A 26,334-nucleotide genomic window follows, 5' to 3' on the forward strand; every position below is an offset into this window, starting at 1 on the left:
GGTCATTTTACTCCACACACACACACACATTTGGAAAATCACATAGTTTGACCATAAAAATTCCCAGAATAATTAGTATTTGAGATTGCTGAAGCAACATCACTAAAGAAAAATATCCTTGCATGTCACTTTCGTTTAAAAATATAAAAAATGTGAAGTTTTTTTTTTGTAAAACATAAAAACATAAAAACAACAAAACTTAAGACCTTAAGAATCTCCTTATGAATGTTGTGAATATCTAGATCATTGGTGTTTGGATTTGAGGGTCAACAGGGCGAACACTGAGGCTGGGTATTAGAAATACAACATGGCAACATGAGACATGTTAACTCTGAGAACACTAACATCTAGATTAAGGTGTGAGAGGTAAATACATAACAGAAGCTAAAAAGGAGTTGCTTGTCTCTAGTTAAAATAAATTGAAAATAAACTGATTTGAACACGTTTGATGCATTATACAAAAAAAGGTTCATGATATAGTTCACATGATCTAAGCAAGAGTGACTCGGAATCTCAAATGTTAAAGTACACTTACTGATTGTACTTTTACTACATGAGCTAATGTAGATGCTCTAAAAGCACGCTGGCTGAAAAAGAACCACACGTTTGGAGAAACTGTGCTGTAACTTCTCATACTGTGAAGTTTTCTGACAAAAGTGAATTGAAAACTTATGCTGTACAGTTTACTAAGGGGTCCTTTGCTGGGCCATGTGCAATTACACAAAAGAACAAGTTAAATTTCACCATAACACTGACTGGAGAAAAGCCAAATTGGGATTCTAATTGACATTACAACTGAAATCAGTGCTGTGATAGTTAGTTTAAGATCACAACCTGATTTAAAACACAGTCTAACATCAACATTCTTGCCCCTGAAAATAGGTCAGGATGGCCGAAAAATGTACTTTAAAAATGAGATTTTCTTTTTGTTTCATTGGAACAGTAAAGTACCATTACAAAGAAATGAGTACACCTTTGTAGTTAAACCGGGTTTGGAGTTTTTCATGTTTTACATACAGACTTTCTCATTTAAACCATGGTGACTTAAAAGTTTAGCAGCAAGACACTTGTTTCCTTTGTTCCATCAAACATTTCTTTCAGCCATCTGTGTTTATCAGAGCGATATGTGACTAATTTTTTATTGAATCACCAGAAAGTACACAAATACAAGATTAAATATTTTATTTATTTATCAAAGATACATAATTACACATTGATACAATGAATAAGGTGTCTATAAAAATTACACATGGTGTAAGAAAAACATTATAACATACAAATAAGTGTTTTAAGATAATCTGACATACTTTAAAAGCATAAGAATAAAAGTTTTTTTTTTTTAAAAAATCATGTTCTTTGATGATCACATTACATGTATCACATTTTTTAAAGCATAACGTAGGGTGTTCACAAAAACAGTTTTATGATTACTTTTTCCACAGTGCTTGTATGCCTCTTGCAAAACTATGTACTTATCACCATATGACATAATAACTCACGATTATGCAAGACCAGCCATGAAATGTCCGTCGCTTCATTACAATCATTTGTCCCCGCTGCTGCCCTCAGACCCAGTCTGTGGGGTAAAATTGCTTTTTTGGTGGTTCATAAAAAATATCTCAAAAAGCGATGTTAGTGAGGGGACCAGAAACACTGGGTTGCAGAGCAGTTGGTAAGGACTTGTATATTTCTGGAGAGTCTGCAAAAGCTGTCTTGCTCATGCTCCTGATTGGATATGTGGAGCCCGGCTCTGATATCTCACTGGTGGCAGCTAAAGGTAGGCATGCCTTGGAGGCGGAGTTGGTCTCGGGCGCAATCTTTCAAACGAGCCTCACGGCATTTCAGGCAACCTCAGGCCGGAAACAACATCCGGTCACTCGCGGTCAAAATCCACGCAGAGCTGGTGTTTCGCAGGGATCAGGTTAACACATCTGGGTCTAAAAATATAAAGAAAAACAAAAAGAGTTTTAAAACACGCAAACTAGCAAAATATCAAAGGAGCATAACATAACAATAACAAGATGATATGAGATACCCGATGAGGCCATGATAGGTGATGTAGACATGTAATGTATAAACTTTTACGGGAGTTAAAAGTGGAGCTTATATATATTTTAAAGTGTATTGTACGTGGGATAGGCTCCAGCGCACCGCGCGAGCCTGAGAAAAGGATAAGTGGAGGCGAATGGATGGATGGATGGTGTATTGTACCTGTTACAAACCATTGTGATATTTATTTATTTTTTTAAATGAAAGGATTGACAGAATGGTAAAAAGGAAAATGCAAAAATGTAGTTAGAGAGGAAGATTAACACTTACCGAATGATATGCGGATAAGGAAAGAGACGCAAGTTGCTGTTGAAATCGGCCGCTCCCTATGCGAACTCGCAAGCAGTCTGAGCGGCGCCAGTTGTTGATACGTCTGAAGTCAGATCTCTTCTGGGGTTCGAAGATAGTCTTAACATCAGCGGGAGATCGTAAAATCAGAGCTGGAGCGGATTGGCTAACCGGGGTGCGAAGGGAGCGGTGCAAGGGTTATGTGATTGGCAGCGGGGCGCAGTGAGGCGGAGTTGGTCTAAGGGGGGAATTTTCAAACGAGGTAAGCAGCGCATTCGGGACCAGAGCGGGGAGCGAACAAGCAGGAAAAAATTGTGCTCTGGAAGCTGTTGCGGGTCGGTGCGATTAAGAGCGAGGTAGAACTTAGACTCTGCGTAGAATTTTAGAGGTAGCTAGCAAGAGGCAAGTTTTTGAAGAAAAAAGAGTAAGGAGCTTTCCCAATGTTTTTGGATTATAGCGCTTTTTTTTGGGGAATAGAGGGGTAGCTAACAAGTTATTCTAGGGGTTTTGGAGAAATCGCGGAGAAATTTTTAAAAGGAGTTTTGGCTTTGTTTGGCTGAGCATGAAGGGAGCCGCGGGGCGCTGAATTTCAGAAAAAAGACTAAGGATTTTTTCAGGATTTTCCCTGTTATCGAATATAAGGTTTTGGGAATAGAGGGGGTACCCTAACAAGTTATTGTAGGGTTTTGGAGAAATAGCGGAGGGTTTTTTAAGGAGTTTTCCCTGCTTATGTATCTAAGGAGGGTTAGGGGATCGCGAATTTTTTCTGAGTATGAGTTTTATTCTAAATCTACAAATGCATATAAATCTAAATAAAGTTTTCCCCCAAGGCATGCAGCATGTGTTTGTGGCCATACTGAACGTTACAAAAGCACAAGTTTAACTAAACAATTTTAATATGGTTTAATACATTTTTAAACACATGAGCACGGAGCCCGAGAGAGCACGGTCCGGAGACACGGGCGCACCCCGCGCGCCCAGACACACAGCCTCGGGCGCGCGCGCGCGCACACACACACACACTGACCCGCCACCAGATGGCGTTTTTTGAGCATAAAAAAAAATAAAAATAAAAATTTAATTGCTTAAAGAAATAAAAGAATGCTATTTTGATATATAAGAAACTTTCTAAATAATCAATTATATTTTTATGAATATCATATTTTTATGAATATCATATTTTTATTATTTAATTACTTCCTACTTCCGGAGCTCATGAATAATTTAATTAGGGGATAATTTAATTAGGGGTCATAAATCAATTAAGGGGGTCATAAATCACTGCGTTTGACGAAAGGGGTATAATATCACTCTCTTTTGACACCTAACTCTTTCTCAGTCAATTAGCATCAATATTATAGAGCCTAATTACTGTGTAGCTGTGCTTGCTTTCTTTTAGGTGTGACTGATGGTACTACTGTCAGTAAAATTATTGTCCTTGCGTGTCCTAAGGTTTCTGTTGTGGCAGAGATCAGAGGGAGCACTGTTGATGAAGCCACAAGAAGAATGATGGCCTTCATTTATTACAAAATAATTTCTCACACATCATTTTAGTTGTTAATTTAGACTCATAAAACCTCTCATATAACCGCACTCAGACCAAAGTCACACAGCTGTTAAAGGTTTTAGATGGTTTTGAATTAAACTGATTTTCTGAAGACAAAGAAAAATCTTTAACTAAAGAAAGAGAAAACCGAGCGGCTGGAGGACTACTTTGTTGTAAACAGCAGGTATTTGAGCTCTGATAGGTTCGTTGCATTTATAGTCCGCTGTCCTAAGGCGTCCATGTTTCCACACAGACACACGGCTGCTGCGTTCACTGACCTGCTGTTTATCAGGAAAATGAGACTTTATGTCCTTCAGCTGCCGGCTGATCGCCAAAATGGACTCTGAGCAGAAGAAGAAATCATCAGGAAACGACCCAGTAACCACAAAACAGGAGCTGAAACACCTCTGTCGTGTGTTTTTGTGTCGTGTGTTTTTCACTGTCGAACACGTGATTTATTGTTCGTGTTTCATCTATAAACTGAAACGTCGGAGGCGCGTCGTCTCCTGATGTCTCACAGAAACGTGAAGCTGTGCTGGACTCACCGTCCTCTGGAGGAGCGGGAAAAGGCTCCGACATCTTAGGAGGAGTGCGAGCTGGAAGAGAGGAGAACGAGGAGCTCAGACTGCAAAATAAATGTGACGACATGAAAACAAAAGAAGAAATGACGAGAGTGTCTTTGTCCTCATTAGGATGAATATTTTAAAAAGGCACAAAGAACCAATCAGATCCTCCCATCCTGTTTGGCTCTTACAGCGAGTAATGTTTACTCCTCTCACTTTTCAAATATGGCCTGCTTCTCAAAATCAGCCAGAGCAGAACTGATGGCGATGCTGCAGGTGGATCAACAGGTGAGGAAATAGAAGCTTTCGGGGAAACTAAACACAGATTTTGTTGGTGCAGTGTTGATTAAAGATGAACTCAGCGTCCTTTTCAATAGCAATATTTCACAGATCTCGTTGTATGTACGTATAACTGTATTCGTTATTCAACATCTGAGCTGCGATGCTCCGGGTCCACCTACAGATGGCGCTCTTTGGCTGGAAGATGGCCTTGTAGTCCTCGGCGTTGTGGATCTCAGCAGACGACAGCTTCTCGTCCGCCTCGTCCTCGCTAGGGCTCCGCCTCTCCCCTTCGGGGCTCCGCCTGTCAGACTCTGAACGGTGCTTCAACCTGATGACATCACAAACATTTGTTTGTTTGTTTTTAGAAGAAAAACTGCAAATTTTTTACTTTATTTACTTTTATTAAAGAATCTGGAAGCGAAACTTTTCCACTGAAGTCAAATAAGATTTTATATATATATATATATATTATTATATATATATATTATTATATATATATATATATTTATTATATATATATATATATATATATATATATATATATATATTTATTATATATATATATATTTATTATATATATATATTTATTATATATATATATATATATATATATATATATATATATGACATGTGATCTGAGTGTTTGATGAATGAAACCAGTGGCTCATGTATAAAACTTTAAATCCAGGAGTCAGTACTTGCAGTATCTGGAGTATTTTCTCCTGTCTCTCAGTGTGCCGTACCTCTGCGATCTGCAGGTGGTCGTGGGTCTCTCGTAGTTCTTTCGCAGTGCCGCTCCTTTGGGGTCCTTCTTCGGCTCTGTGAGCGGCTGGTCGTCCTGGATGATCCCCTGGATCACGGCGCCACCGCTCTTCTTTACCCTCTTCAGATCGACCACGTAGGACGACACACTCGACAGCTGATGAGACACGCCGATCTGACATGTGGAGAAGGTGGAAGATTAAGATTACCTAAAACTTCTGCACAGTACTGTTACTGAGCGGTGGGCGGAGCTACACACCAGCTGCTGGTTGCAGATGGCGAGGTCAGACACCTTTCCCCAGCTCACCGGCACCGCGTCAAAGCAGCGGTCCGGTTCCCAGCCGAAGACCCGCAGCGAGTCCGTGGCGCCGCTGTACAGGCAGGAGCCATCTGGGCTAAAACATATACACCTGAAACCACAGGGACAGGGGTCAGAGGTCACATTCCAGTTACACCCTGCTGCAACGGGGAAAAACTCACCTGACCGGAGTCGTGTCGCCCTCCAACGAGCCGATCATCGTAAACTTCTCCAGATCCCACAGCTTGATGGTCCTGCAAGCACATGCAGAGTTCATACAGCTGCAGCTCATTAGAGACACCTGTAGGTGTTTTATAGTGTCAGGTGAAGACGCTACAACACGGCTGAGGAACAGGAAGAGACCTCCAACAGATCCACGGTCAGCAGTGACAAGTCAGTAAATGAGGAGAAAGAGAAAAGAGGAACGAAACACGAACAAAAGAGGGAGTGGAGGGCAAAGTGCACCTCTCAGTGCATCATGGGAAGTCCCCAGGAACCTGAGGGATGGTTAGGGTCGCCTAACCCAGCTCTAACTACAAGCTAAGCTAAAGACATTTTTATAATTAATTGAAGAAAGTATGTGTTTGAGTCACTTCTTATTCTCATAAATGAGAGTAAGATTTATTCCATCAATAAACTGTTTGAGATAAAAATGACCCTGCTCCCTGTTCTGTCACTAAAACAGGCCAAAACCTACAAAATGTCTCATTTCTTTGAAGTGACACATTCAAAGCTTTAACGGCTCCATCACGATCACATGACAATCGGAAAATCAGGCCACAAACTACAGCTTTGCTTGCTGGTGTAACTTATAAACTGTCTCTAACACCAGGTCGATGTCCTCAAATTAAACATAATAATCAATTTAAGTGATTCATGTTGGAATACTTATTTATACTTCATATGCAAAAATAAAGAAATGATTAAATACTGAGTGCACTTGCTGGTTGTGTTGGAGAAAGGATGAGTTATTATTTCCATTTTATTATATTTATATTATATTTCCTGTTTACTTTTAGTTATAAATGTATGATTTAGTGGCACATGCAGAGGACATGTAGAAGACACAGGACATGTATGTGAAAAAAAGTAAAAGAATTTCAGACTAAAAGAAATGTTACATTTAAAAAAATGCCACAAACAATCAAACTCAGCACCAAAATAAAATCTTGGCGGCACAGAGAGAGGACAACCTCGCGCAGCCTCTGAGCTTCATGAAACAGAAAAACTAAACGAGCCACAAAGTGTCACAAACACTGATTCCACTCATGAGTCGCTCCTTCAGCTCCGAGCTGCTGCGTCTCGGGCGCTCGGCCTGCGGCGACGTACCTGTCGGAGCTTCCGGAGGCCAGCAGGTACTCGTTGGGGTGGAACTGGACGATGTTGACGGCGGCGGTGTGAGATTTGAATTCCGTGATGGTTTTCCCCTGAGCCAGGTCCCACAGCTGATGGAGACAAGAGGACAGGGCTGAGGTCATCGAACAGGAAGAGAGCAGAGCTCACCTCCTTCAGCCAATCAGAATGAGCGATTTTATTACAGGATGCTGCCGGTTTGATGCTTTCACAGCATTTACAGAATAAACACATCATGTTCACACTTTTAAATTCCCAAGATGCTCTCAAACACCCGAACATCCGACCGCTGCAATTGAAATGAAACTTAATTCTAAACATCGATGAAATGTTAGCCTAACGAGTCGTTACACATCACCAGCTTATTACTTTATTTAAATAAATGTAACTGAACCTGGGTCAAGAAGTGTCCTGAAAACTATTTTAATAGAAAAGATGGATCTTAAAAATCCTAAAACACTGAAGTGATTCAACAGACGGACCTTTTAAAACCATTTTAAAATGTAGAAGAATCTAAAAATGTTGCGATTCAATCGCTCGTTTTATTTTATGGGAACACGTGACTACCAAACATGAACCAGGACCAGCTGGAACATTTTAACGTCTTCCAGCCTTTCTGCACAGTTTCCTGCTGCTGATGTTCTGCTTCACAGTTTACATTCACAGCATCGTGTAACTCCTGCAGGTTATAGTTACTCTGAAGGTTTCTCAGCATCTACTGTTACAGAGTCAGAGTTACCACAACATGTAAGTACCGGGAAAAACAATCCTTAAAATATATTTTTTACATTAAAGGTGAGACGTCAGATCAGGTCGTACCTTGACGGTGCAGTCGTCGCTCGCTGAAGCTAACCACTTCCCATCAGGACTGAAGGCCAAACTCCTCACAGCCTGAGTGTGACCCTGCAACACCAACACTGGTCAGATTTTTGCTATCGAGACTCATGTGAAGCTTTTATTTTGAAGGAAAGTAGAAGCCCTGAGCCTGGTTCTGGAGTTTTTCCTTCCCACTGTCGCCAAAGTGCTCATAGGAGGTCATATGATTGTTGGTTTTTCTCTGTATGTAGATCTTAAAGTATAAAGCGCATTGAGGTGACTGATGTTGTGATTTGGCGCTGCATAAACAAAATTAAATTGAAGTCTCTCAGTTCTTTTAAATGCAATAATCCGTTTACTGTAAGACTCCATAAAAGCTCCGACTGACACAGTTTAATCCGAATCATTCTGAGCGTCCTCGGCTTTGGCGCACAGTGACCACGTGTCTGTGTGTATTTGTTTTGTATGTGATGGTACAACTGTGGAAAACAAGCATCAGAATGTAGAGCGGGGCTTAAACATCTAAAAAACATCAAAAATCTGTCAGAAACCTGAAAACAATCAGGATTTAGCTTTTCACACGGTGCTGTTTCCAGGTCAGATGAGGTCAACTCATTTGCATAAAAGAGCAGATTCCACTGAAGCAAATGTCCACATCACACTTTGTTAGGTCACCACAGGTGTGTTTACCAAATCCACCTGCAGCCACTGTCCACCTGTTAGAAACGTGCACCTGGATTCGAGCAGGATATTAGGAGCCGGCCTGTCATCCTGAGCACAAACTTACCTTATATCTGAACACGTATCCTTTCCTCCGCAAGTCCCACAGCTGACAGCAGAAAAGAAGAGACATTTCATTAGAGCGGATTAAGACTTCAAGGATGTTCTCACACAGGAAAGCACGCCTACCTTAATGTTTGTGTCCATGGAGCTGGAGGCCAGGAAGTCTCCAAAGGGATGGAAGCCCAGGCTGGTGATGTTGGCTTTGTGTCCCATCAGAGTCCTTAAAACTGAGCACAGGAAGCAGCAGGGTCACCTCTTTGCATCTCTTTCTAACTAAGACCCAGCTTAGGTGCATTAAAACGCCTCCGCATGATGGGACGGACGATTATTCTGACTGCGGGGTACAACGTCCTCCGTTACAGCCTGAGACTGAACACTGAGGAAGCTGTATCAATTTTCAAAATAAGAGTAGATGGAAAAATACTACTAATAATAACATATACTCAATCAGACTGATGTACTATATTACAGAGGCTGACATCATGTGGTATGACGGATGTCCTGTGTCCTCGAGGCAGCAGAGGTGGAAGAGCTCATAGCTCAAACTTTGCACTCAGAAATTTAGAAAAAACTCACCACACTAATAAAAAAAAGCAAGTTGATTTTAACATGTTTCAGCTCTTTGTGTGTCATATTTCTAATCGACTGGTTCGCTCACTTCACTTCTCTTTGTCAGTGTGAACCTTACGCTGTCCACCGCTGATCTAAAGCACCTGTGCAGATAAATTACGCACACAGACAGTTTAGAGGCGGTGAAGCTTTGACTAAAAAGCCTCGTAGCCACAGAACAGACAGAGTCTTACTCTTGGCAGCCTCCAGGTCCCAGACTCGTATTGAACCTGACTGCGACCCGGCGGCGACCTGCTCCTCCGACACGTTGAAATGGATAGACTCCACTGGGTTCTTGTGACCAGTCAGACTCTGAGAGGAAACAGTCAGAACAGACATCATCACCTAAAACTGCACCTCGCTCCTTTCTCAAAAACTCAAAACACAGACTGTATATCAAAATGTTAGTGTTAGTGAAGCTGCTGAGGGACACCACGTCACCTGTCAATCACAAAATAAGCCCACCTTCATCTCCTGCTTTATCGTCCCCTGAACACTAATGGAAACCATCATTTCCAAAATGAGCTTCATCTTTTATTCAATAAGACCTGAAAACAGCGACTGAGACCATAAAGCCGTCAGGAAACTGTTTACTGAGCTCAGAGATCAGGTGAGGAGGCGGCTCGTTTTCTCACAGACTTCTATTCACAGTCAGAGGAGTCGCCCCCTGCTGGACATCCATGAAAATCGCAGGTTTAAGCTTCACTTTTCAGAATTCAAATCTACACCCATCCTTTATACAGGGAGTGCAGAATTTCAATGATTTATTTTTACCAGTGAAACCAATATAACATCTCCACATTCACAAATATACATTTCTGACATTCAAAAACAAAACAAAAACAAATCAGCGACCAATATAGCCACCTTTCTTTGCAAGGACACTCAAAAGCCTGCCATCCATGGATTCTGTCAGTGTTTTGATCTGTTCACCATCAACATTGCGTGCAGCAGCAACCACAGCCTCCCAGACACTGTTCAGAGAGGTGTACTGTTTTCCCTCCTTGTAAATCTCACATTTGATGATGGACCACAGGTTCTCAATGGGGTTCAGATCAGGTGAACAAGGTGGCCATGTCATTAGTTTCTCTTCTTTTATACCCTTTCTTGCCAGCCACGCTGTGGAGTACTTGGACGCGTGTGATGGAGCATTGTCCTGCATGAAAATCATGTTTTTCTTGAAGGATGCAGACTTCTTCCTGTACCACTGCTTGAAGAAGGTGTCTTCCAGAAACTGGCAGTAGGACTGGGAGTTGAGCTTGACTCCATCCTCAACCCGAAAAGGCCCCACAAGCTCATCTTTGATGATACCAGCCCAAACCAGTACTCCACCTCCACCTTGCTGGCGTCTGAGTGGGACTGGAGCTCTCTGCCCTTTACCAATCCAGCCACGGGCCCATCCATCTGGCCCATCAAGACTCACTCTCATTTCATCAGTCCATAAAACCTTAGAAAAACCAGTCTTGAGATATTTCTTGGCCCAGTCTTGACGTTTCAGCTTGTGTGTCTTGTTCAGTGGTGGTCGTCTTTCAGCCTTTCTTACCTTGGACATGTCTCTGAGTATTGCACACCTTGTGCTTTTGGGCACTCCAGTGATGTTGCAGCTCTGAAATATGGCCAAACTGGTGGCAAGTGGCATCTTGGCAGCTGCACGCTTGACTTTTCTCAGTTCATGGGCAGTTATTTTGCGCCTTGGTTTTTCCACACGCTTCTTGTGACCCTGTTGACTATTTTGCATGAAACGCTTGATTGTTCGATGATCACGCTTCAGAAGCTTTGCAGTTTTGAGACTGCTGCATCCCTCTGCAAGATATCTCACTATTTTTGACTTTTCTGAGCCTGTCAAGTCCTTCTTTTGACCCATTTTGCCAAAGGAAAGGACGTTGCCTAATAATTATGCACACCTGATATAGGGTGTTGATGTCATTAGACCACACCCCTTCTCATTACAGAGATGCACATCACCTAATATGCTTAATTGGTAGTAGGCTTTCGAGCCTATACAGCTTGGAGTAAGACAACATGCATGAAGAGGATGATGTGGACAAAATACTCATTTGCCTAATAATTCTGCACTCCCTGTATACAGTCTGCGCTCTGCCATGATGTGGTGCACTACACACAACGTAAGAGGTCAGGCAGGTTAGTTTAGTTGGAGGAAGATGGCGAGCAGTGGAGGGGAAACATGAGTCTGTTTAATTCCCATGGAGCGAACTCTGTTTTCATCATTTAACAATCAGAAATGAATCAATAATAAAGATAAAAGCGTGAGGTGGTGACAGGAGAGAGGCAGGTGTGGGCATCATGACCTGCAGACTGCAGAAGAGCAGTAGGTAAAGGATGGGTTCCTTTGAATCTGCTCATGTTTCAGGCCTAAAAAACCTCGACGGAAACCTTAAAAATTAGAAACCCATCGCATTTTGCATTGCGGGGGACTCACCATGATGCAGTTGGCCTTGCTGACGGCCCAGATGTTGACCCTGCAGTCCTCTCCTCCTGTGGCCAGCAGGCGGCCCGAGCTTTTCCCCAGAGCCAGACAGGAAATGGAGCTGGATTGAGCCTCGAACTCCTCTGTACGGCAACAAAGGAGGAACAAATTCAGGTCGGGCTGGGCTGCTGGACAGGAAGGGTGTGATGATCGTTTGAGTAACTTTAATACTCACGAAGGCGCCATGCGATCTTGGTTGTGCTGGAGGCAGCCATACTGGTCATACTGGGAGACTGGCTGCTGTGTTTGACGACCCCGGCTGAGGTTAATTCATGAGACGGACATCAGCTCCTGGTTTAAAATGGAGCACTGTAACAAAAAATAATTTCCCCCAGGGATCAATAAAGTATTCTGATTCTGATTCTGATTTAGTGTTTGCACTGAGCGTCAAACACCTGCAGGAACACAACACAGTGATAAATAAGTGATAGAAGAGATAAGACATATAAAACCGTCTCAGTCTCGCCTCTCTGACGCTGAGCTCTCATTTCTACTCCCAGTGAAGATACCATCGTCTTCAGCTCGGCCTCCAAACCACACAGGTGTCACTACCACCCTGTAAACCCTCCCTTTCATGCTGGCTGCCGTCCTTCTGTCACAAATCACCCCTGAAACTCCACCAAGCCTGCACACTTCTTCATGTCTCTTGTGTGCTGTCCCTTGTTTTGGATGGTTGACCCCAAGTATTTAAACTCATCTATTATTGGAAAACACTGTATACAAGCCAGAAGCCAGATGATATAAGTTAGTTAAACTGCAGGAATGTCTTAAAGATATAAAAACCTTGATGACCGTTAATTTCCTACAAATATAGTATCTAAGCAGATTCTTACTCTGGATGGCATTACCTTGGCCTCCAGTAACGCTGTGAGGAACCTTGGAGTCATTTTTGACCAGGACATGTCCTTCAACGCACATATTAAACAAATATGTAAGACTGCTTTCTTCCATTTGTGCAACATCTCTAAAATTAGAAATATCCTGTCTCAGAGTGACGCTGAAAAACTAGTTCATGCATTTATTACTTCCAGGCTGGACGACTGTAATTCATTATTATCAGGATGTCCTAAAAACTCCCTGAAAAGCCTTCAGCTAATCCAAAATGCTGCAGCAAGAGTCCTGACAGGGACTAGAAAGAGAGAGCAGATTTCTCCTGCTATAGTCTCAGGCTGCTGAAGGATTCCCATGATGCACTGAGTGTTTTTTTTTTTCCTCCCCTCACTCCCATACCGGCCCCTCCCCGAGCGTGGTTCTTCTCGAGGTTACTTCCTGTGACAATAAGTTTTTCCTCACCACTGTCACCAAGTGCTTGTTCATTTTACCTTTATTTATACAAATAGTCCTGAGACTCAATGCCTCATTTACAAGAGAGACCTGTTTCAAACAGGCATAATAAAATAACACCAATAAAATATTGAATATTTTACCAAGTGTCTACACAGTCAAACTAAAAACAAGATTCCCAGTGATGATTTCACAAAACCATTTATGCGTCTTTTAAAGTCTACGAGCAAAATCAGCTGAGAGCCTGAAATCCTTCTGTCATGTAATCCATGAGGACGGGACAGAAAAGGAGAATACCTTCTCTCTGAGGTCTGAACAGTGAGTGCAAAGAAGTCCTGAGACCGCAGATTGTGACTAAACTATTTGTCAGATTACAGGTAATCTGACAAATAGGAGACGAGTAAACCAGAAATGAATTTAGAGACAAAATGCTATCAATGAACCATCCTGCATGAGGCTAATGAGGACTAATCAACCAGTGAATATAACGTACAGTGGTGTGCTAAAGGTTTTGAGCCGGTGATAAATCTTAATGCCGTGATAAACAAAGTCCAACGATCCATTTCTAAGAAAAACAAAACTCCAGCTTCAGCCTAGCTTCAACAGGAACTCGATGTTTGTAAGACTCCACAGCTTCATTGTTAATACAGTGGGGCAAAAAAGTATTTAGTCAGCCACCGATTGTGCAAGTTCCCCCACTTAAAATGATGACAGAGGTCAGTAATTTGCACCAGAGGTACACTTCAACTGTGAGAGACAGAATGTGAAAAAAAATCCATGAATCCACATGGTAGGATTTGTAAAGAATTTATCCGTAAATCAGGGTGGAAAATAAGTATTTGGTCACCTCAAACAAGGAAAATCTCTGGCTCTCACAGACCTGTAACGTCTTCTGTAAGAAGCTTTTCTGTCCCCCACTCGTTACCTGTATGAATGGCACCTGTTTGAACTCATCATCTGTATAAAAGACACCTGTCCACAGCCTCAAACAGTCAGACTCCAAACTCCGCCATGGCCAAGACCAAAGAGCTTTCGAAGGACACCAGGAAAAGTATTGTAGACCTGCACCAGACTGGGAAGAGTGAATCTACAATAGGCAAGCAGCTTGGTGTGAAAAAATCAACTGTGGGAGCAATCATCAGAAAATGGAAGACATACAAGACCACTGATAATCTCCCTCGATCTGGGGCTCCACGCAAGATCTCATCCCGTGGGGTCAAAATGATCATGAGAACGGTGAGCAAAGATCCCAGAACCACACGGGGGGACCTGGTGAATGACCTGCAGAGAGCTGGGACCAAAGTAACAAAGGTCACCATCAGTAACACACTACAACGGCAGGGAATCAAATCCCGCAGTGCCAGACGTGTTCCGCTGCTGAAGCCAGTGCATGTCCAGGCCCGTCTGAAGTTTGCCAGAGAGCACATGGATGATACAGCAGAGGATTGGGAGAATGTCATGTGGTCAGATGAAACCAAAGTAGAACTTTTTGGTATAAACTCAACTCGTCGTGTTTGGAGGAAGAAGAATACTGAGTTGCATCCCAAGAACACCATACCTACTGTGAAGCATGGGGGTGGAAACATCATGCTATGGGGCTGTTTTTCTGCCAAGGGGACAGGACGACTGATCCGTGTTAAGGACAGAATGAATGGGGCCATGTATCGTGAGATTTTGAGCCAAAACCTCCTTCCATCAGTGAGAACTTTGAAGATGAAGCGAGGCTGGGTCTTCCAACATGACAATGATCCAAAACACACCGCCCGGGCAACAAAGGAGTGGCTCCGTAAGAAGCATTTGAAAGTCCTGGAGTGGCCTAGCCAGTCTCCAGACCTCAACCCCATAGAAAATCTGTGGCGGGAGTTGAAAGTCCGTGTTGCTCGGCGACAGCCCCAAAACATCACTGCTCTCGAGAAGATCTGCATGGAGGAATGGGCCAAAATACCAGCTACTGTGTGTGCAAACCTGGTAAAGACCTATAGTAAACGTTTGACCTCTGTTATTGCCAACAAAGGTTATGTTACAAAGTATTGAGTTGTATTTTTGTTATTGACCAAATACTTATTTTCCACCCTGATTTACGAATAAATTCTTTACAAATCCTACCATGTAGATTCATGGATTTTTTTTTCACATTCTGTCTCTCACAGTTGAAGTGTACCTCTGGTGCAAATTACTGACCTCTGTCATCATTTTAGGTGGGGGAACTTGCACAATCGGTGGCTGACTAAATACTTTTTTGCCCCACTGTACCTTGAGAAGATACAAGAGAGGGAAGTTAGGATTAGGGTTAACCGAACCCTCTGAGAAGAACACAACCGTGGTTTTTTTTATAGATGCATTTCAAAGACAGCCTTAGCAGAAACAGCTGTGACTGTGTACGATCAAAAGCTAACTGCAAATGTTCGAAAACCATGTCGATACCAGGGTACCAGATTATTACCACAATTAATCATCTGCGTAAAAATAGGCAGTTGCACTTAGATTTTGTGCCACAGCACTGACATAAATAGTAAATAACGCAGGTCCCAAGACAGAAACCTGTGGCACTCCATCAGTCACATTTAAAAAACTGGAAGAGAGACCATTAAACTGCACACACTGCTTATGGTGAGAAAGGTGCTTAGCTTGGTCTGAACGGCCCTTTTCCAATAACCTCTGACATAAAACCCCACGATCAACAGTGCCGGAGGCTTTCGATCAATAAAAAGAGGGGTGCAGTATTTCTTTGCTTCCAGGGCCTCGTAGATATCATTGAGAACTTTAAATTTTAAACCTTTAAGTTACAGTACTGGAGAGATAAAATATCATTTTCATTCTGATAGCTCTAAGGTTGATTATTCCTCAGCCATTAAAGAATCTCAGCTAAAATACAGAGTTTGCAGATTGGTTCATATTATTACCATCCAAGAATCATCACCTTTCAGGAGGGCAGTACAAAGGCACACTGGGATCTCTGCTGAAGTGTTCAGTTGTATGGAAAGATTAAAAATATAAGACGCTGGCTCATCTATGATGCTTGCAAGCAGACGCAAGAAAAACGGAGACAGACTGTCTGGACCGGTGACTTTTTAATGTTAATGCTCTTCAAAGCTGTCAGAGAGAGAATTTATAGTCTGCCAAAGCGTCCCAGGGACTTTGAGACTGTCAGTGGTTAAGATCAGAAAGTGATCACATTTGGATTTCCTAATAGAAGCAGCGAAGCTATTACGCAGCTGCCAAACCTTAGCCATTGGCATCAGTGTCGGACTTTCTTGAAGCTGCTCAGGGCTGCTTCCTGTCCCGCCCTTTCACTCTGACCTGGCTAAAAGCAGCATGTTTGTCCACAAGGCAGATAAAACTCTCAGAGTAATATTTACAAGCTAAGTTAACACCGTCCATCAATGTAAAACTGACCCAATGTAAATTCATGAAGTCGTGACAAAAGGCTTGCTCATGTAAAAGCTTTAAATTTCTGTTTGTGATGATGCTCAGAGCATGAAACTGTTCCTCGCAGCACCAACCATGCAGCGATCAGTCAAGTCGCTGGTAAAAACTGCTGTGGAGAAATGATGTGGCACATTAATCAAAGATGATTTATCTGGGGAATAAGGTGTGTGGGGCTTTAGTCATTTGTGTTAGATTAAAAACAGTGTGCCTTAAAATAATCAGACACAGGAGAAAACCGATCCCAATTAAAATCACCTACCAGAATGATTTCATTATAATAGCTGAGCCAAAGAGGAGAACGTGCCAGGGTCAAAGTCAACAGCAGTTAAAGACCTAGCTTTATAAAAAACTGTCACACTTCTGCCTTTCTGAGGCTGCTTGAGCGATAAATTTTAAATCCATAAATTCCCACATCTCACGTCTCAGAAACAATTATTCATTTGGCACTACCTCCGGTGCTTGCATGTTAACCTTTCCACTCGTCTCTCTCATTGTGTGAATGAGAGTGAGACGAGTGGCACGTTATCCTCTTCGGTTCAGCTATTTTCCTCCTACTGACTTTCATTCCTCTTGTGTTCAGAGCATACCTCGACCTGCTCCCACTGCAGCTCACGGTGTCATCTGCAAACATCACGATCCACAGAGACTCCTGCCTGGCCTCGTCTATCAGCCTGTCCCCATCACCACAGCAAACAAGAAGGGGCTCAGAGGAGATCCCTGATGTAATCCCACCCCCATCTTGAACCCATCTGTCATTCCTACCACACACCTCACCACTGTCTCTCTCCGTCCTCATACATGTCCTGCACCACCCTCACATCCTTCTCTGCTACTCCCGACTTCCTCATGCAGTACCACAGTTCATCTCGTGATCCATAAAGACACGGTGCAGATACATCATCAACAACCTCAAAGCAACCGCACAATTCAAACTCCTTGAATTTTTTTCTTAAATAACATAATTCTTCACCTGCAAACACAAGATTTCACAAATGAACAAACAGAATAAATCTTGTTTGGTGTTATCAGGTGATGTCGGTTGGTGTCTGATATTCATTTCCTGCTATAACAAAAGTCTCCCAAATATGGGATAAATAAGATATTTCTCATCCTCATCAGCACCTTCATCTACATCCAAACTGTTAGATAATATCTATTTTTCTAACACAAAAATAATACTTAAAATCTGCAAGAACCTTCATGTGTTACTGTCTGCAGACTGAAGCGAACATTTCTGTTTATGGAAACTGGCGCATTTTTCTCAGATCATAACGTGTATGAAAACACCGGTAAACTAACTGAGCAGTGCTGTTGTGGTCAGGAGTGTTTGCTCTGCTCTCCTGGAGCTTCAGCTAACTTCAGGTAATCTCATTAAGGTTCTTCATTAAGCTCATTAAACCACAGACGAGCTCATGTTCAGACTAACACAGCAGAGGAGGTCCGTCTGCTCCCCACTTTAACCCGTTAACTCTGACTCTGTGGCGGGTGTTCCAGATCAACTGGCGTTTAGATCAACTGGCGTTTAGATCAACTGGCGCCGATGTTGTTCACAGGACACAAAGAGTAAACGATCGTTTACTCTTTGTGTCCTGTGAACAACATCGGCGTGGTGTTACTTGTTTGCTGTTTTCGCGATCGCGTCGCGCATGAGGATATCACCAGGTAAACTCGCCACATTTTTAAACATTTTGTTGTTCAACAGCATCAAGACTGACGGAGTGTGTTTGAGACAACCTCACAAGTGTCACAGGTGACACATTTGGCGTTTTTTTGCTGGTTTGTCGGTAGGAGCTCCTGAAACGCAAGACTGCCACACATCTGTTCGACCAACGCCAGTTGATCTAAACGCCAGTTGATCTAAACGCCAGTTGATCTGGAACACCGGTGCTGACCTAACCACCCGCCGTACCGAGCTCCGGGCTAACGTTAGCCGAACACTGAGGCCGGGCATCGGCGTCAGGAGCAGCGGCTCCCCGGCGGAACTTGGACCGAGCAGACGCAGTCTGGCGTTGGGCAGCTTACCTCGATCTGTCGGTCACCGACGGACGGCTTAAAGTTGATCCGGTGAGACGGCGACAGCAACTTGTCGACGGTCCGTTTACTGCTCGGCTGCAGCTTAGCAACTGAATCACACACCTCACTTCCGGTGACGTCATTACCCTTTTCCCCCAAACAACTTTATTAACAAATACGCTTCGAAGTCATGACTGTAGAAAACGATCACTAGGTTGAACTTTTCAGTAGCGCCGTTAACTTAGCGGTATTTATCTTAAATTTCCATTTCTTCAGATTTGACATGTTTCTCTTTGTTTTTATTTTTGTTACGTTTGCCAAACTTTTCCCTTTTTCTCAAATCTTTTCTGGTAAATTTAGATTTTTTTCCTTATAATTTCTCCTAAATGCATCTTTTATTTTCTTGTGATTAAGTATTTTCCCCCTCACATATCTGTCCCTTTTCTAAATTTGGTTTTTAGTTTCTCATAAACCTGGTTACCCGCCCCCTCTAAATTTGCCTCTAATGATTTAAGCTGCACTGAAAGAAAAGCAGCTTTGTAAGAAAATGAAAGCTATCTAAAATGACATTGTGTATTTACAAAACTAAAATAAAACAAAATTAATTAGGAAATTAATTCATTAGTTCAGGGCTGGATTGGGACAAAAAATCGGTCCGGGCATTTTGACTAGTGACCGGCCCACCAGGTATTACAGGAAAAGCCATAAAGCCTTTGAATGAAAACAAACGCTGTTGTGACAGTGATGTACAGTCTTGTTGGTATATGTAGGATTTCTATACATTGTACATCAGATGAAAACTTTGGTTGTAAGATTCAGATAATTATTTATTAAAAGCGAGACATTTTAAATGAGAATAAGAAAGAAAAGTATTTCTTTGTGCCCACCTTTCCCTGTTAATGCCCTACCTGCCCCCCTGGCAAAACTTTGCTAGACCCGCCCCTGCACAGTTACCAGCTGTCAGCTACATAAAAAAGGATCCTGGTGTTATTTGTCTCTCAGAAACAGTTGATAACTTCAACTCATTCATGTCATCTAAAAGGTAAACCTGTTTCTCCATCACCTGTTCAGCTCTGATGATCCAGTAAGGACATCTCCTGGTTTCATGTTTCCCTCTCACATAACCAAACCGACATCATGACCAGCAGTTTTAGAGCTGTGGCTCCAGCAAACATCAGCTGATACTAGAAATTAATATTAAATAAATTCTAACAACAGCTGATCCAGCTTAAACGTGCTGCTGTTGTTTAGCGCGACATCTGCTGGTTTCCTGTTTCTGGCGCAAAGTGGGCGATCAACAAACGAGAGAGAAAAGCCGATCAGTTGATCATTGATCAGTTTCATGATTGAATGAGCGAAGAAGAGGCAGCTAACAGCGTAAAGACGCAGAATAAATCCAGCTTTGTGTCTTTTTCATTATAGCTGAAGTCCGGGACAAACTGCGTCTCTTCTCAGCTCAACACGAAACGCGTAATATTTTCTCTGATGATTCCGTTTTTACAGGACGGTTGGCAACTCTACTAACTAACCTTATGAATAAAGTAAAGTTCACTATCAGTAACATCATAGCACCACCCAGCTGTATAGGAACTCTGTCAGTACAAGTTATTGTAACTGACTGTAAAAAGTCAGCATAACGAAAATAAACTCCACCTAAACTTGGTTCATATCTGACCCAGATAGATTGCAGGTCATAACTTCTTACCTGAAGTTCAGTTCACCTGACACTCGGACCGGCGGCCGCCTCGGGGCTCTCCTCCTCCTGCCTCCCCTTTCCCTCATCCACCTGCTGGCCTCAGTGGGAGCTCCGCCATAGCCACCACCAAACAACTTCTTACACATCTGCCAGCATCTGGCCAATCCACCACCTTTCATTGTTTATACTGTTACAAACAAACAAAAAACCATCGGCCCATAAAAACGAAAAATCACCAAATGCCCGGTATGCCCATGGCCAGTCTATGCATTAGTTGTAATAACGTAATTCGTTTAAATTAATTTAGGCTATTTTTAGCCTCACTAGGCTTTGGTGCAGAGGTTCACTGAGAGGTTAACGAGTGTGTGTAATTTTTCTATTACAGTATCATATATACTTACTGTACTGTAATGTACTTAGAATATTATTATCATATTATTATACAGGTAAATCAGTATCCTAGTAATTATTCATATTGGTGTTGGTGATATTTGCAAAAACATTTAAACAGTCATAAATTAATTGTTGGCCTGTAATCTGTGAAAAAAGTGTTAGACATCTCTCTCATGAATAATTCATTCACTTTCCACAAAAAAAAAAGAAATCCTATCTCAAGGCAGAAGCTGCCTTGATAATAGCTGAGTTATCAGTTTTTAGCAACAGAAATGTCTTTTTCCAGAGAGACGTGGCCAACAAATGTAACGTCACAGTTATAGAAACATGATTTAAGTGACCAAAAAGGACAAAATAGATATAATAACTCAATAAATCAGAGTCACAAATATATTCTATGTATTTCATATATACCTATTATTATAGTATACAGTCAAAACAAAACAAAAACAAAGAAACTTCGGAAATGACTTTTTGGCACAACACCGGCAGGTGGCAGTATTTCACCTTTAAGCTTTTTTGACACGCGTCAGAAGGAGAAGAAGAAGAACCGGGACGTGTTCGTCAGCACTGGATGTTCCGGTTGTTTACAACCAGGAAATCTGTCAGTTTGTGAACCGGGACTCCGTGAACCTGCAGCGGTAAACATGGCGGCGGTGGACGTGGAGGATGAGAGCATCCTGGCGTCCATCTTTAAGGACAGCTTCCCGGACAGCTGGAGGGACAACCCGGACTTCGCGGCCTACCTGTCGGAGCTCAGCTCCTTCGGGGTGGAGAAGCTGGGTCGGGAGCCGGAGAGGCTGGCGGAGGAGCGGGCTCAGATCCTGCAGCAGACCCGGGAGCTGGCCTTCTCCAACTACCAGACCTTCATCCGCACCGCCGACTGCACCGAGCACATCTACCGGGACTTCGGGCGGGTGGAGAGCAGCGTGTCCCGGCTGCTGGACAAGCTGCCCCGCTTCGGAGAGAATTGCAGGTCGGTGGCTCCCTGTGGAGGGGATGTCAGCAGGAGGAAACTGGGGTCTATAAAAGTGTCATCATTTACTGTTAGGTTAATAAAAACTTTAGATATTTTTTAAAAAGCACACAGGATGAACTGATCAAGGAGAGAGATGCAGATTATTATTATTGTAGCTCACTGTAGGATCACAAAGTGAATAACTTAGTTATTTTCTTAGGAATATGCCACAGAAGGTGAATTGACTGGGAATAAAACAGCAGCAGATTAATTTCCCTTGAGCTGGCTCGTCAGCCTCCTTTCAGAATAAAAAACAGGCAGCCAGACTTTAGCCACAACCAGAACAAAACTACAGACTGGGAACATTAATGAAAGATAATAAAAGGTTCTTAGAGCTATAAAGTGTTACACATAGTTGTGTTTTTGCTGTTGTGCTGTCTCTCTGAGCTTTGGGGGCTCATTTTGTTTTCAGGCACTTCATGAAAGAGGCGGAGGAGATCGGAGCAAGCCGCCGGATGAACAGCCTCACTCTGAACCGCCACACGGAGATCCTGGAGATTCTGGAGATTCCTCAGCTCATGGACACCTGCGTCCGCAACGGCTACTACGAAGAGGCTCTGGAGCTGGCGGCATACGTGAAGAGGCTGGAGAAGAAACACTCGTCGCTGCCCGTCATCCAGGTGAGTCCAGACCAGGCTGACCAAAAAGCGGGTGTGTTTGGGGTTTTTTTACTGCCTGAATGAAACTCTAAATGTTATTTAGGAAAATGAACTGTTAGGGCTAAATAAACGTTACTTTTCTTTGATTTTCTGTCGTGTGATGTTGGAGAAAAAATGTTCAAATAAACAATTACACGTGTGAAGAGAATTAAAGAGCTCAGGCTCCAGACCGCTCTGAATACTCAGTTTTCTTTTGTTACGTGCACAGCTAACAAGCTCTGGGTGTTGCCCCTCAGCAGGCTTCCAGGTGTTGGCCAGCTGGAATAAAGCAGGCTTTCAGAGAAGGTGAAAAAGCTAAAATGTGACTGCGGGAGGTTGTTGATGGGGCTCAGGTTCAGGTACAGGCTGGAAATCGCTAGTTTAAACTCTAAATTGACAAAAACTGGAGAAAAACAGTTGAGAAACTTTCTCTTTGCTGAGATATAAAACAGAAAAGGTCACTGTGGAGAACATCTAATGTTTCGGCTCCTCTAACCTTTGACCGTCTCCATCTTTAGGGTATCGTGCGTGAAGTGCGTCAGTCGGCTCAGCTGATGCTCAACCAGCTGTTGCAGCAGCTCCGCAGCAACTCCCAGCTTCCCGTGTGCCTCCGCGTCATCGGTTACCTGCGGCGTATGGACGTGTTCACGGAGGCGGAGCTGCGGGTGAAGTTCCTGCAGGCTCGCAGCACTTGGCTGCACTCCATCCTCGCCGCCATCCCTGAAAACGATGCTTACTTTCACATCACCAAGACCATCGAGGCCTGCAGGGTGCACATGTTTGACATCATCACCCAGTACAGAGCCATCTTCTCTGACGAGGACCCGCTAGTGCCCCCCGCCGGTGGGCTCATGGCTGTGAACGAGGGCGCCATCTTCCACGGCTGGGTGGTGCACAAGGTGGCAGAGTTCCTGGAGACCTTAGAGAGGGACCTGCAGCGGGGTGTGGGCAGCCGCCTGGACTCCCTGCTGGGTCAGTGCATGTACTTCGGTTTGTCCTTCAGCAGGGTGGGGGCGGACTTCCGCGGGCAGCTGGCGCCCATGTTCCAGCGGGTGGCGGTGGACACGTTCCGCGGAGCCGTGAAGGAGGCGGTGGAAAAGTTCCAGGAGGACATGAACCTGTACACCCTCATCGCCCTGCCCTCAGTGCTGGCAGGGACCATCCCCGTCGTAGCCCCCGCCCCGCAGCCCGGCACCCTGCAGCCCCCAATGTCCCTGCTGGACTTCCAGCCGCTCGCCTGCTTTCTCAACAACATCCTGACCGCCTTCAACGACCTCCGCCTCTGCTGCCCCATCGGAGTGGTGGAGAATGTCACCAAATGCCTGGAGGAAGCCCTGAAGATGGTGAGCAGCTGGATCTTTGGTGTAATCTGGGTTAAAGTCAGACTGATGCTGGATTAACAGCTGCTGACGGTGTCGTTTTTTGTCAGGTGACCCGTCAGATTCTGGTGTTTCACCGGGCGGAGGAGACGGCCTTCAGCAGCCGGGAGAAGGAGCTGTTTATTCAGTTCTGCTGTGCGTACGCTGAAGACCTGCTGCCCTTCCTGAACCGCTGCCTGCAGGTCCTGTTTCCACCGGCTCAGCTCGCTCTCATCCTGGGTGAGGACTCGCAGCAACGTCTGAGTTTGTTTCTTCGTTTAAAACGGACGCGGTGATGCTGAAGACGTTTAACGACGGGCCTGGAAGTGAAGCCGTTATTCCAATAATGCGGTCTCAGTTTAAACTGTTGTCCTTGCGTTGTTGTTCTTGTTGGTCACCTTCGGTCTCGGGCTGGAAACCGCATGAACGTACATGGTAGACTGTACATAAAAGATGGGCGTAGCCACTGGGACATTTGTGAAACCATGGTCTGAATTTGGAGTAATGACCGCTTCAGCCTGTAGGGGGCACTAATAAAACCACAAAATCACCACACAAGCTTTTTTTGTGTAGTAAAGTTAAACTTTTGGTCCAATCAGTCAATGAGAAGAAAACTTCACAAAATTAGTTTAAAAGAGAAAAAAATCTTTAACCTCTTTTTCTTTTTTTGCCCTGGACTCTCTTCTCAAAGTTATTCTTTGTAATGGCTAAAATAGCTTAAGAAGTGCTGAGCAGCAGAGTTTGGTCTGAATCAAATCTGTTGTCTCTCCGCAGGTGTTCCTCCCACCCAGCTGCACAAGTACGGCCATCTGGGCTCCATCGACCTCGCCACAGTCCTCGAGCCTCTGGACTTCCTGCTTCCTCAGAAGGAGCCGCCGGTGCCAGAGGTCGACATTACGGCAGAATTGAGCAGCCTGACGTTTGACATGGAGCCCAAAGAACCGGCGCCGACCCCATCCGATGTCAGAGACTCCAAACCCGGAGCTGAACTGACAAAGACAGAGTTTAAAGAGCCGAAGCAGGACGAGGAGTGAAGGCGAGGAAACGCTGGCTCTAAACTGTATCCTGTGACGGACATCTGTCAAAACTGAAGCATTAAAATATTTTTATATATGTGAGAAAAAGGCTTTAATGGTGACATTTCTTCTCTTATTTAAAGGTTTACTCACTAACGTAGAAGGAAAATAAGCAAATAGTTTAGTTTGCTTCTTTTTCCATCGATGATGGAGTCCACCTGATTTTAACTCTGCTCCCGGAGATCTTCAGCTCGTTCTCGTCCTTTAAGAAGGAAAAACTGAATGTTTGTGTTTTCCTGGTAACGTGTCAGAAATGTGAGAAAACCAAAAGTTTGGTTTATTATAGGAAAGTCCTGAAGGGCAGAAACTGACTCTGCATTTTCATCCAGCATCGGCCTCATCTTTGAGCTTTTTCTGCTGAGGCAGCTGGGAGTTGTAGTCCGTCAGCTGGGAGTTGTAGTCCGTCAGCTGGGAGTTGTAGTCCGTCAGCTGTGTCTGATTTACATGGTGGGTTTGTTAAACTGTCTGGACACTTAAATCTTTCACTTTGATTCAAAGATTCATTGGAAATCAATAAAGATCAATTATATTGACGAGTCAGTCTCATGTTTAAAGGAGCGTACTGCAGTTTCTGCACAGTCACGGTCAGTCTGAGCTGATCTCCACCTGTCTGGAATATCTGAAGATAAACTCAAGGATCTCCACCTTCACAGATCTACAGGTGAGCACCTCGTGGACGCTACTTCCACCAACTAACAGCCTTACTACACCTGCCTGTTAGGTCTTATTTTCCTGTTTAAAAATATAAACCTTCCAGTGATCATGTTCTCCCTCTGCGTCGTGTTTGAATCGTTGGTTTTTGTGTAATTTTACTGTCAGACGGCGACGGGACAATTCAATGATGTAATGCTGTGTTACCATAGAAACACAGCATTTCTGGCACAACTTCAGTGACTCACAAGGTGCAACGAGAAGATAAAGGCGTAAAAGGTCCAGCACTATGCGGCACACAGTGGTGTTAACCACACGCCAAAGCATGAAATTGTAATCAATAATAAAGTTTATTTATGTCGAACATGTGGCCCTCGGCCCCAGAGGCAGCCCACTGAAGGGTCACGTTTGGTCCGGCTTTACAAAGTGAAAACTGCAGAGAAGTCGGTTTGCGTTTTTCAGTGCAGGACCCCGACGTTACAGGACAGTTAGAAATGTTTCTCATGATGATGTTTTTATCATAAAGATGTAAAATACTGAAGATCAGCCATAAACACTGAGCTGGAAACTATAACGTAGTTCAAGCAGACTCGCTGTGAAAGGTTTCACTGCTCTCTAAAACAAATATTTTAATAAGAATATTACGTCTGGCAAAATTTGAAGGAAGGAGGATTTACACCTTAGTCGTTGTTTAAACCCTGAACCTGATGTGCACCTGCACGCTGTAGCCGTGTAACCCAGAGTGACCGTTATTGGTCCGTTCAGTACTGCCGTTTGCTCTTACAGATGTTCATCCACCTCTGCCATCCTTCATCTAATCGACTGGAGGAGAAACGTCTCCAGCAGCGAGTGTTTAGGAGCAGAGCTTTATTTCTTCCTTCTTCACTCACAGAAATCCTGATATGTAGCAGAATCTCTGTATCACGTCGCCGCCCTGCAGA

The 26,334-nt window shown here is 43.5% G+C and overlaps 3 protein-coding genes across 3 annotated transcripts in view; 1 reads left to right on the forward strand and 2 right to left on the reverse strand.

Moving 5' to 3' along the window:
* LOC101482650 (katanin p80 (WD repeat containing) subunit B 1) overlaps positions 1-18,711 on the reverse strand; it is an 85,740-nt gene extending 67,029 nt beyond the window's left edge. The window contains exons 1-2 of the mRNA XM_076885734.1: positions 18,573-18,711; positions 12,126-12,146 (exon numbers count right to left, since the gene is read on the reverse strand). The gene's annotated coding sequence lies outside the window, so the exon portion shown is untranslated. The remainder of the gene's footprint in view (positions 1-12,125; positions 12,147-18,572) is intronic.
* On the reverse strand, positions 4,085-18,711 carry LOC112433595 (katanin p80 WD40 repeat-containing subunit B1). The gene is made up of 13 exons (XM_076885903.1): positions 18,573-18,711; positions 12,013-12,146; positions 11,790-11,920; positions 9,544-9,661; positions 8,867-8,967; positions 8,745-8,786; positions 7,961-8,044; positions 7,118-7,233; positions 5,971-6,042; positions 5,750-5,900; positions 5,472-5,665; positions 4,908-5,056; positions 4,085-4,479 (listed from the first exon to the last, which is right to left on the reverse strand). The coding sequence occupies exons 2-13, from the start codon at positions 12,059-12,061 to the stop codon at positions 4,247-4,249; spliced, it is 1,440 nt and encodes a 479-aa protein (XP_076742018.1). The 5' UTR covers positions 12,062-12,146; positions 18,573-18,711; the 3' UTR covers positions 4,085-4,246.
* A 2,457-nt stretch (positions 18,712-21,168) lies between these two features.
* Positions 21,169-25,275, forward strand: LOC112432283 (conserved oligomeric Golgi complex subunit 8-like). Its single transcript, XM_076885948.1, has 5 exons — positions 21,169-21,628; positions 22,083-22,290; positions 22,827-23,651; positions 23,738-23,906; positions 24,441-25,275. Exons 1-5 carry the CDS (start codon positions 21,300-21,302, stop codon positions 24,698-24,700), a joined length of 1,791 nt encoding a protein of 596 aa, XP_076742063.1. The 5' UTR covers positions 21,169-21,299; the 3' UTR covers positions 24,701-25,275.
* Positions 25,276-26,334: the final 1,059 nt, after the last annotated feature.

This window comes from Maylandia zebra, linkage group LG1, assembly GCF_041146795.1.
Source record: "Maylandia zebra isolate NMK-2024a linkage group LG1, Mzebra_GT3a, whole genome shotgun sequence".
Lineage (NCBI taxonomy): Eukaryota > Metazoa > Chordata > Actinopteri > Cichliformes > Cichlidae > Maylandia > Maylandia zebra.